At 34.8% G+C, this 13,009-nt stretch overlaps 1 protein-coding gene across 13 annotated transcripts in view; it reads left to right on the top strand.

The window, feature by feature from the left end:
* LOC106877583 (piezo-type mechanosensitive ion channel component 1) overlaps positions 1–13,009 on the top strand; it is a 138,948-nt gene that overhangs the window by 43,683 nt on the left and 82,256 nt on the right. For 6 of the 13 annotated variants that reach the window (XM_089337959.1, XM_052975089.2, XM_089337963.1 and 3 more), the window contains exons 5-8: positions 1,381–1,812; positions 2,406–2,583; positions 5,545–5,631; positions 11,707–11,742. In XM_089337959.1, the coding sequence (XP_089194085.1) occupies positions 1,381–1,812; positions 2,406–2,583; positions 5,545–5,631; positions 11,707–11,742 (733 nt within the window). Of the gene's footprint in view, positions 1–1,380; positions 1,813–2,405; positions 2,584–5,544; positions 5,659–11,706; positions 11,743–13,009 lie in introns of all 13 variants that reach the window. The other 7 variants (XM_089337961.1, XM_089337960.1, XM_052975092.2 and 4 more) reach the window with 2 other exon arrangements.

The following is a 13,009-nucleotide window of genomic DNA, read 5'->3' as shown; positions in this document are numbered from 1 at the left end:
TTCCCCACCACCACCACCACCTGTCAACTGGTGTTGATCTGTAATACAACTCCCTAACTTACCAATTCAGCAAATGAGACCGATAGAATAAGTACCAGGCTTTAAAAAAATGAATAAAAAGTACTAAAATTCTTCAAGGCAGTGCCCCAACATGGCTACAGTCCAATGGCTGAAACTAGTAAAAGTAAAAAAAAACCGTGTATATATATATATATATATATATATATATATATATATATATATATATATATTTTCCCCTTATCTGTGACTATAGGTGAAGTTAATGATTTAATGTTTGTGAAAAATCAATTTTTCTCTACATATCTCCAGAACTTTCTTAGTTTAGTGACTATAAGTTCAGTGGTTGAATAGATAATTTAACTAAAAAAAAAACAACATGTGGGAGATGATAAATTTTGTTATCATTCAGTTACTACTTTTAAAAACTAAAATAGTTTACGATGAATTTATACATCATTGAGTCTTTATAGATTACCAGATATAATGGCTAACACTCTGGTTGTGAGTTGTAACAGATTTCTTTATAACAACTGTGCTCACTCCATTTGCATCTATGTGGCTAGCTGGCTTGTGTTCGACTTATTCACTGTTTTGTTTAGTTTCAATGAAACTAAAACCGAATGTTGAGTCATCTGTGCTTTTTAAAAGAGAACTAGTCTTTTGTTACTATTGCTGTACACTGCAATTATTGATCAGGTATCGGAATATGGCTTGCAATCACAAAATAGAGCCATGTACTAGAACAACTTACCAAAGTCGTTTGCCACACACTAGTTTTTTTTTTTTTCTCTATTTTTTTATTTTTTAAAACAAAAGTGACATTAGAATATATGACCCTTTTTATAGTGTTTGCATTAGCATCAATGGGGTAAAATTACTATTAATAAGGTAAAGAGATGGCAGAATCATTAACACCCTGGACAAGATGCCAAAATAGACACAGTAGCCTGGTGTAGTCTTCTACCTGTCTGGCTCCTCTCAAATTGTCCAACCCATGCCAGCATGGAAGACAAACGTTAAATGATGATGATGATGATGATGATGATGATAAATCATCCTCTGAAGCATACTTGGTTATGAATTCTGCTAATATCATTGGTTAATATAAATACAAACTCTGGCTGTTGTAATTTGTACTAATGTACAGGTACCTGTGTTCCATTTAATTATTGAAGTCAATTTAGTATTTGTTTAATCAAGAGTGTGTTGATCAAGGTAACCACTCTCGATTTAGACAAATCAGTAATTTGGAAAGTCTTAAAAAGCAAAGATTCCAGAAAATCAATGTTTTATTTGTATATAATTAATTGTTTTTGTGATATTTTGATTAATTTTATTTATTTATTTTTTCACCTGTAGGTTGGATGATGTTCCTGCCAAACACATTGCAAGACTAATTGGCCCAGATCTTTTAGTTTTTCTTGTTGCCATTGCTGTTCTAGCAATTTGCAGCAAAATCCTTAAGGAAGGCACAAAAGGATCCGAACTCACTAGTGTTGTTCATCCACAGAAACGTCGTGTACATAAAATCCTACAGTTCAGCAAAATTACATTGTTGATTTTGCTTTTAGCAGCCTGTAGCATCATAGTACCATCTTTGTTAAGTGCTTTCTATTTTCTCACTTTCCTTATTGCTGTTACCTTCTGGGCATTTGGTAATTCATTAGGAAAAAGATTTTCAAGCTTCAAGTTCATACTACTTGTTTATACAAGCTTACATCTGATCCTTCTGTATCTTTACCAATTCCCATTTTTCCAAGAAATTCTTGAAGAAGATTCCTTAGCTGCACGGTAAGTATAGTTGAAATTTCTCGATGTACAGGGTGTCCACAAAGTCTGGGTACATGGGGATTAACACATACTTTAAGAAATTATTATTTCTTATATTTAATTGTTTATGTTGTGGTTTTATTTACGCCATGTACCCAGACCTTGTGGACACCCTCTATATTTTTAATTAAGACTGGTCAACTGTAATTATTCAAAACCCTGTCATTACTATTTTTTGGTTGAAAAACACTACCTTTGTTTTTGTTGATTTTGAAAATAAAGAATTTAGACTAAAAACTTCCTTATTTTTAAGCTGGTGTTCAGAACATAAATCAGCATAAAACTTCGATGGAAAGTTTTTAATTTAGATCATTTTAAAACAGGGAGGTTGTATCAAAGAAGCATGAGCAATCCCTGGTGGGTTGGTATGAAAAGGGTTTCCCACTTCCAGCAATATTGTGATTAACAGCATCACACCATCAACACTATCATCTCGCAAATCTGCTGTCCCCAATACACACCATAACCAACTTCAATATTGCCTTTATATGTCACAGTTTGAATTTCTGGTGAATATTATTTTGTTGATATGTTAATATTCTTTTCTTCTCTAGCTTAACTGGATTCACTGCACTGGTTCATACCAATTGTGCTGTGCCATGGGACATAGACTTTTCCAGCAATCAAGTTTCCTGGCCAGGCTTTGTCAATCCTGGACTTCTTCTTTTACTTTATTGGACTGCTGCATTCCAATGTCGCCACTGGGTATACGAAGAAAGCACTGTGAAAATGGTACTTATTATTATTATTATTATTATTATTATTATTGTTACCTCCACCTAAGCAAAGGCGGAGGTGTTGTTTTCAGTCATGTTTGTTTGTTTGTCCATGGACAAGATATCTCAAGAACCACTGAATCAAGAATGGATTCGGATGAAACTTTCAGGAATGTTTGGCCTCGTGACTGGTGCGAACTGATTAGAAGCACTCCTGCTGGTGCCACATTAAAAGCCATTGGACTGCAGCCTTGCTGAGGTATCACCTTGCAGGGTTTAGTCGGACAAATCAACCCCAGTGCTTATTTTTTAAAAAATACTATCAGTCTCTTTTGCTGAACTGCTAAGTAACAGAGATATAAACAAACCAACACTAGCTATCAAGCAGTGATAGAGGACAAACATAACATGCACACACACAGATACACACACAATGGGATGCTTTCAATTTCTGTCTACCAAATCCTCTTACAAGGCCTTGGTTGGCCAGGGGCTGTAGAGGAGGACACTTACCCAAGATGAAATGCAGTGGAACTGAACTCAAGATCAAATGGTTGGGAAGCAAGCTCTTTAATCACACAGCCACACCTACATCTATGTTTAGATTCATTGCTTTGCATGATAAATGTTGAGCTAAAAGTGGTAATATTTGTTGACATTCTGTGTCAACAAATTGTTTGCCAGCTCTGTGCTTTTCAAGACGTGAAATAAAAGAATCCTTTGTTTGCAAAACAGGTAAGGTTTAGCGACAGAAATAGCCTCTGATTGTTTAAAAAATAAAGAAAAAAAAAGTCAAAGAAGCTGATAAATATATGCTCGTCTCACCCTGGTACCATGGGGAAATAGACATAAAATGAGTAAACAAACTACTGTTCCTCAAATTCTATAGAGTTTTGTGGCTGTGTGGTAAGTAGCTTGCTTACCAACCACATGGTTCCAGGTTCATTCCCACTGCATGGCACCTTGAGCAAGTGTCTTCTACTAAAGCCTCGGGCCGACCAAAGCCTTGTGAGTGGATTTGGTAGACGGAAACCGAAAGAAGCCCATCGTATATATATATATGTTTGTGTGTCTGTGTTTGTCCTCCCATGATCACTTGACAACCGATGCTGGTGTGTTTACATCCCCGTAACTAAGCGGTTTGGCAAAAGAGACCGATAGCATAAGTATTAGGCTTACAAAGAATAAGTCCTGGGGTCTGTTTGTTTGACTAAAGGCGGTGCTCCAGCATGGCCGCAGTCAAATGACAAACGAGTAAACAAATAAAATGAAAAAAGAATATATATATATATATATATATATTCCTATTGAAAGAACGAAATTATTTGAACGGGAAAAACCTTTTCATACAAGAATATAAAAGAAATATTTGCCTTTCACCTTATCTCTTAATATCCTTCCACCTTCTAGGCTGATGGACGATAACCGTGATTCCATGAGATTAATATTTGCTTATTGTTGCTGATACAAACTAATCAATCAATAAAATTGACATTGATAGCCACAAAACAAACTTAATTTTTTTGTTTTAGTTTTGCTTTTATCTATTTAGAAATTTTAATTCTATACATGTGTATATTATTGTTATTATTATTAAACAGATTTGGCCCCATGCAATTTAGTTTTGTAAGCTTGTCACAGGAACCTACCTTGTCAGGCTCAGATGGATGAATGGGGCACTCCACCCCACCCATCCATCCATCCATCGATCTGTTTGTCTGTCTGCCTGTCTTCCCCCCCCCCCCCCACTCAAATGGCAAATGTGTGGGTGCATTATCCTGAAAAGTTTTTCTTTCATTGTTAATCCATATTGACACTGGTACTTTTATTTTGTTTTTTACAAATTCTGGTCCTTCATCATCATCATCATCATCATCATTTAACATCCATTGTCCATACTGGCATGGGTTGGACAGTTTGACCAGGCTGGCTCGCTGGAAGGCTGCACCAGACTCCTGTCTGATTTGGCATGGTTTTCTATTGCTTGATGTTCTTCCTAATGCCAACCACTCCAAGAGTGTAATGGGTGCTTTTATGTGCCACCAGCACAGGTGCCATTTGCGTGACACCAGGGTGCTTTTATGTGCCACCTTATTTTAATGATTTCTATTTATTGCACTACAAAGATACAGGAGTAATGATTGATACTGTGTCAAGGGTAAATGCAGACATAGACACAGACACATATAAGCGTGCACACACACACACACACACACACGTACATTTGGAAGGGCAACCAGTTATAAAAACAAAGCCAAAAAATGAAACCCAAGAGTGACATGTGGTTCTCTGATCCATCTATAAATGTCAGTAATGATTGTCCAATCATGCCAACATAGAAAACACAGTAAAATCACACCCATACACATACACACGCGTGCAATATTACACATAAACAACACCCACAAAGAAAACAAGAAACTGCATATCATTTTAAAGCCATAAATTTTAGCAGGGCCGATAAAATCAGAAAATTTTGTTAGACCTCTCCTCACAATTCTCAGCAAGAAATGCTGCCTTTTCTCTTTCACTAAATCACTCTCTCTCTCTCTCACTCTTTCTCGCTTCACTTGTTTCTTTGTTTATCTGCGAGGCTCTTCCTGACATCAACAATAATTCAGCCAACCTTGTATTGTACATATACACTCACTCACACACAGACAAGTGCAAATAACATATACACACATATATATTTATGACATTTTGTTAGTGATCAGGTTATTGATATCTGATGATGCAATTTCACAGTTAATAATATGTTATGTATTGTATTACATATAATACATATATATATATATATATATATATATATATATATATATATATATATATATATATACACATATATATATATATGTATATAGTTGAAATTGTGTAATATAATTTCCTTGTGTGTATATATGCAAAGACACACACACACACACACACACATACATACTTGTAATATATTTTTTTAATTTTTTTCTTTTTTTTGCAGAAATCTGACGTCAAATCAGCCTCAGCCTATATTGTAGCCAAGAGACGGGTTCATCATCACCGCCGCCATTCTGGATCTGAGCGGCAGGTAGTTCCGCCGAATGCTTCAGATAAGGTTTGGTGGAATTTCAATTCCAAAGAGCTGTTGTCGCCATATTTTCATTGTTGTTCAATATTTAAATTTTCTTATTAACTTCGTTAATTTTAAGCTTAAATCTTCAACAACCTGGAAACTTGAAATCATCTTACTTCATCAAATTAAACTCTCATTCTGCAACATTCTCAATTGTTTGTCTTCATTAGCTCACCTCCAATGAAAACCTACTTTAACTCTGCTTAAAATATTGCAGAGCCATATTGGAGATAATTTACATTTGGTTAGAGAGGTGTGTTTCAATGGATAATGACTCAGTCATTCTATCTTCTGAATTATGTTCCAATAAGTGAAATAAAAAGATATCATTTTAGTGTTCTACCACTTTGTGGAATCTGTTTGCTGTGACTTATCATCCTCTGGCTTTCAGTGTTCATACAAGAGATGAGAGTGAAGTTTTATGTGAAGGCAAAAAATACAGATGATTGAGTCTGATGTATAAATTGTGTAGCAATTCATATTAGAGAAGCTAGTTGTTGCAAATTGAGCATAAATGAGTTTATTGATAAACATCTGTTGCAGATCCATAGTTCTTTGAGTCTTTAGAGCATCAATCTTCATGATAGTATCATAAATAAGTCGATTTTGGAAAGCCTATCCTTATTTTGATGATTTCTAAATCTGCAGCCAGAGACATATACATATATATATATATATATATATATATATATATATATATATATATATATATATATATCTGTGCAGTTGTCATGTACGACAAATATGACCAGCTCATGGTACCTATTTATAGCTGGATAGTATTGGTTATTACTGAGAGTTAAGTGTCTTTGCTAGACATACTGTAACAGTAGTGATGGAGTATGAGCCTGCAATTCTTTGAAACATTGATTTCTCTCCTATTTAACTCATCCAGCAATGGTTTTAACATTTTGTCCAGCTCATATTATTCATATGAAATAACTCATCCGTTACTATGTTCATCTCTGTCTTTTTTTAAGAGCATCTTATTAGCCTGCTAATTAATTCTAAAATGTTTATTTACCTCTTCATTATTTTAATATTCGGTGTTGCATGTTATGTAGTCTTTTGCTTGGACATTGCTATTTAACTTGCATGTACTAGTTTTTGTGTTCTTAACCGCCTGAAATATTCACAGCATCCAATATGCTTGGCATTTTTGTATTTGTCTCTTCCATTATATCACTACAGATAAACTCGTATGCATGGTGTTTATGCTTTACCTTATTTTTTAGTCTAGAAAAGAAAGGTTTTTACCCACAGATGATTGTGGTACTCTTACAGAACAGAGAAGCCTAAAACGAAATACAGCAGTTAGTTGTAACTCTGCATGTTGGTGTCTTTTCCAAAGATGCAATTTGGAACCATTATTATAATGGAAATCATAAATTCCCTGATTAAGCTGAAATGCTAATAAACTGAATAACTAAAACTTGTCATCATGTGCTCATTGCCCAGAGGGTGACACAATAATTAAATATAAGAAGCTATATATTTATATTTACATAATATTTTAATTTAGTTGACTCAGTCTCTTGCTACTCTGAATTTTTCCTGTGAGTGCATGGAGTTTTCAGGCAAGTTCTGACTTGTAACTTGCCTGAAGACCTTGTGCAAAACTCAGAGTAGCAAAGAAGATGACTCGACCAAAATGAAATGAAAAAAAATATATATATATATGTAAATTACAAGTTCTTTATATTTTTGTGTACTTGATTTATTTATATACCTAGATACATATAGACTTATCTACTGGAAATACTTGTTTCTCGAAATCATTGTTCTTTATTTATTGAAACTGTCACTTGTGTTTGCATAGTTGTATATTTTAGTGATTATTTCTCCTCTACAGGACTTACATCAGAACATCTACTTTGCATGCTGTCACACACAAAGCTAGAAATTTCAGCTGTACTCTGAAGCACATTTTCTTTTTTTTAATAATTTATGTGAATTTAGAAATAATTACAGTGTTTAAAACCTCATTCATTCACTATGGCTATGTTAAATGAAGTAGTTTCTGGCATCTCTCTAGTTTTAGTTTCTCTCTTCTCAGCAACCTTATCTCTATCATTTATGTGATTAAATTTGCAGGGTCATATGTTCTGATCTTTTTCTTATTGCACCTGACACTTTTTATAATTTTTCACTTTATTCTCTTTCGTTGAATGGTCCTAAAAGCATATGTCTATGTGTGTGTGTGTGTGTCTATGTGTCTATGTGTCTATGTGTGTGTGTGTGTGTCTATGCACATACACATACACATACACATAAACATTACAATGCTCAATACCTGTTTTATAGCATTAAGTTAGTTAATAAGGTAGATCATAGAATCTGAGGAATATAATTGACTTACTCCCACCACAGAAATTGCTGGTCTTGTGTCAAAATTTGAAACCAATATTATTCTGTTATTTGGCCAATTTTTGTTCTTACAGGTTTCATGAAGCAATTAAAAAATTTTTTTTTTATTACTTCCAGACAATATAGTGTCGACTATCTCAGTTGAATAGTAACAATGGTGTGGTGATGTTGATAGTATTAATAGGGTAGGTGGCAAGGGGGTGATGGTGAAGTAGTAGTAGTGGTAATGAAATCGACAGCTGATAATGAAACCAGCTGCTGAGAGAGCATAATTACACCTGAATTACATCACTTGACCTGTGCTACTTACATAAGTCTCATAAATGACTAAACACGTGTAGATAAAGGCTTCTTACATGAATTGCCTTGTTTACAAGTCTGAACATGCTTTTAGCATATTCGAACTGGTATCAACATTGCATTTTGACTCATCACTGCTTAACGCCCTCACCCGGTAAAGGTTTCTTAGAATATGACAAAATGAATGAAAGATACAGATAAGGAAATAATTTAATTCTCAATCATAGTATGTCACCATCATCATCATCGTTTAACGTCTGCTTTCCATGCTAGCATGGGTTGGACGATTTGACTGAGGACTGGCAAACCAGAAGGCTGCACCAGGCTCCAATCTGATTTGGCAGAGTCTCTACAGCTGGATGCCCTTCCTAACGCCAACCACTCCGAGAGTGAAGTGGGTGCTTTTACATGCCACCGGCACGAAGGCCAGTAAGGCGGTACAGCCAAACACTGTATCACATATCATTACAATTAATAATGCCCTTGTGACTATGAATGCTTCATCATTAAACCATCTAAGAATTTTAGGCCTCATATCTACATATGAAACATTATAATTACTATTACTATTATTATTATTAAGGTGGTGAGCTGGCAGAAGTGTTAGCACGCTGAACAAAATGCTTAGCAGTATTTTGCCCATCACTATGTTCTAAGTTCAAATTCTGCTGAGGTCGACTTTACCTTTTATCCTTTTGCGGGTTGATAAATTAAGTACCAGTGAAACACTGGGTAAATGTAATCAACTAGTCTCCTCCTCACAAAATTGAGGCATTGTGCCTTTAGTAGAAAGGTTTATTACTATTATCATTATTATTATTATCATTATTATCATTATTATTATTATTACTATTATTAGGAGGAGGAAGAGGAAATTTCTTTTCAGGAAGTTGGAAAACGTTTCCTAAACATTGTTGATAAGTAATGACTCGTGTTATTGTGTTGATTAAGCAATGGTTCATAGTGTTATTGCATTGATAAGTAATGACTCATAGTGTTGTTGTGTTAAGTAATGACTCAGTGTTATTGTGTTAATAAGTAATGACTCGTAGTGGTATTGCATTGATAAGTGGTGACTCATAGTACATAGTTAAGGCTTTTGCATTGTAAGTTCAGGTTCTAGTATGGTCAGCTTTGACTTCCATCTCCCAAAAGTTGCTAAAATAAGAACCTGCGAGGTACTTTAGTGGATTTGAGGTACTTTAGTGGATTTGAGGTACTTTAGTGGATTTGAGGTACTTTAGTGGATTCGAGGTACTTTAGTGGGTTCGAGGCACTTTAGTGGATTCGAGGCACTTTAGTGGGTTCAAGGTACTTTAGTGGATTTGAGGTACTTTAGTGGATTCAAGGTACTTGGAGTCTTGTATTCAAGTAAGAAGTTAATGTTCAGCTCAGAAGGCAAAGCAAGTTCTCAAACAGGTTGGCCATACTGGAGCAGGCCTATGATCAAAAGCATTCAAACCATGACCATCCTCAGTATTTTCAGACATTGTATACCTTTTGACTATATTGTTCAATGTGCTCTTTTTGTTAGGTGATAAGAGTGGGAAATTGTTAGATGATAGAAGGGGAATTTGGATGAAGTTATTTAGTTTTGAAAATATCAAAAGTTAACTTTATCATTTAATAATAATATACTCATGAAGCAATAATCAGTTGTAGGATGTTTGAATGGAAAACAAGTGAAGTTTCAGTGGTGATAGGGCATCAGAAGGTGAGACCCTAACTATTAATATTCTCTTTCTTGAGCAAAAGCACAGGGAAAAACCCCTAAATCTCTTGCACTTCTGTTTATTGGCATTTTGTTTGCGTCCCTCCAATCATTTTGTTATCCATTTCTATATGTGCAATACAATAAATTTCTTATTGTTGTTGTTGTCATCAACATCATCATCATCAATATCATCATCAACACACATTTACACACGTGTATGTATATATATGTGTGTGTGTGTGTGTGTATATATATATATATATATATATATATATATATATATATACATATATACATTCACAGTGAAATTATTTTCTGCATTTTTGTTTGGTTAGAAGTTACCAGGATGTTTAAGAAGAGTAACGAAACAATTAAAACAAATTTGTATTTTACTAAATGTTTGGCTAATGTTATTAACCGATTATTAATATTCTTGGGAAAAAAAAAAAAGAAAAAAAGTGAATTATAAATTTCTTTCACTAACTTCTCCATTCTCTTTTATAACTGGCGCCAAGCTTTCTGGAATTCCACCTAACCTGCATCCGAAAGATCATTTAATTTCTATCTTAAACTTTTTTTCAATATATTTATAATAGTTGTTGCTAGTAGTAGTAGTAGTAGTAGTAGTAGTAGTAGTGTCAAAAGGGTGAAACCAAGACAAGCTGACCTTATGAATACCAGTAAAAACACTACTTAAAGTTTTTTAGTTTATCCTAAAAAGCAGTGGTTCTTAGCCTGGTTGGTAGTGCTTCCTTGAGGCATTGGGAACCCTTAAGGGAGTCATAAATATCAAGGTAGGGTGTTGGGCGTTTTGAGGGTCATGATTTTTCTTAGAAATATAATATTTAAAACTTGGTGCAATATTTATTTCTTGAGCACATTTTCAAAAAATATTTCTTTCGTGATGAGAATATTAGTAGGACTTTGTATTACCAGGGAGCAGAAGCATGGTTGATGATACGATAAGGACCAATATAATTTCATTCTAAAAGTTCTGGCAACCACCGTGCAATGACAAAGGAAAGCCTTCTTTTTTTTTCTGTCGAGGGCTTATATGCCCCTTTATTAGACTATTTTCCTTAGTCATTGCACGGTGATTGCTTTAAAAGTTTATGTATTTCCAAGCATTGTAAAGTTATTGCTAGAAACAATAAACTAAAAGATTAATTACTAGATTGATAATAATTGTATCTGGGTTAATTTTAGGAAGTTAAGTTTTATTAGTTTTGAGGGTCCTCTACTTCTCTGCATGAAAACTCTGTGTGTGTGTGTGTGTGTGTGTGCGTGTGTGTGTGTGCGTGTGTGCGTGTGCGCGTGTGCATGTGTGTGCATGCGTGCGTGCGTGCGTGCGTGTTTTTGTTTGTTTGTAGCAGGTTGTTGGTAAGAGCAATAATTTTACAAATCTGGGAAATTAATGTATGAAACAAAAAAAAAACCCAACCTGTTTTGTTTTTTGCCTATTAATGAAACTTGTTGATGTTTCTGGAAATGTTTGCCTATTAATATATTTGTTTTTGTATTTCTTTGCATTTTTATTGTTGTTGTCAGCTCCGTTAATTGAAACTGCAAGACAGCATGATGTCTTCCCCTCTTACCTTCTAATCCTCCAGAGAGAGAGAAAAAAAAAAATCTTTATTTTACTCTTGCAGATCATAGAACGCAAATCCTTGCTGGCGTTTCAAGTTGTGAGTAATTAGCTGACTGGCTTCGTTATTAGTAAGATAGCGAGGGTGCACCTGCAACATTGTTGTCATAGTGAGATTACGTTAGATTACAATATTGCCAAATCACAACACAAGTAGACTAACACAGTAATATTTACAGCACTCACAACTCCACAAGATCACACGGCACCTCTTCCTTACAACACTGATTTCACTACACAACAGTTCAGTACTATTAAAACATCACACTGTTTTACTGCTTCAAAACATACCACCAAAATGTCACCATACCACTTCACCGTGACATCTAACTCTATAGTATTAAGTCATGTTGTGTCAGTAGTTCACAATGCTCTTTCGAACACTACAGCACTATACAGTTATCCCCATTTCCCCCCACTTACAGCAACACCATTAGACTGAATGAAAATATGATTTTGCCCCTTCTAATGCCATGATATTTTAATTGTCGTAATAAGGTGGTGATAAGTAAAGACATAGCAGGTCCAATACTTTCAAAAGTATGAAATGAAAAGAAAAAGAAATACCATTTATGTAGAATGACTATGAGTTTAAGTTACTGGACTATTGATAGCGAGGTGATGAGTTGTGGCTGTTATGAGGTAAATGAAGAATTGTGATTTACTGTGATCCAGGACCATTTATGTCTTGCGAGACTGGATCTGTATTTAGAATGGTCCTCTGTAGGTACCGGCCAGGCAAAGCAGTTTTATGGAAGACCAACAGTTACTTGTACATGTAAGTTTCTTCTCTCTATATCACTGATATTGTCCACAGAAAAGGTAAGGCTGGGACAACTGCCATCACAGGTATTGCTATCAGAATACAAAGAGGTGGAACAAATACTGCAAAGCATCTTGTCCTACATTCTAACAATTTCACAACCTTATTGGGTCTTGCTTTGCTCTTAACAGAATACAGAGGTCTGTGATCAAGTTAGCTCAATATTGCCCTTTACTGAAGCATTGTGTTATGTTGGAACAGTTGTTAGTATGTTTATGGATATGATCCCCAATCTTATATGGACCCTCAAGGGCCATATAGACCCTGGTTGAGAACCACTGGTGTAGATGAGGATTTTGCTTCTGCTGTTGTTTTTGTTGTTGTTGTTTATGACACAATTAATTAACCTAACACTTGCTGAGGGATCTTCGTAATTTTAAGGAGGTCACACATGTAAATTTTAGTATTATTATTGTTACTGTTATTGTTGCTGTTGTTGTTGTTGTTGTTGTAGAGCCTGTCCCCCTCTAATGAAAAATAACCA

Source organism: Octopus bimaculoides, chromosome 20, assembly GCF_046866305.1.
Source record: "Octopus bimaculoides isolate indiv1 chromosome 20, ASM4686630v1, whole genome shotgun sequence".
NCBI lineage: Eukaryota > Metazoa > Mollusca > Cephalopoda > Octopoda > Octopodidae > Octopus > Octopus bimaculoides.
This window is presented reverse-complemented; position numbering and strand designations above follow the sequence as displayed.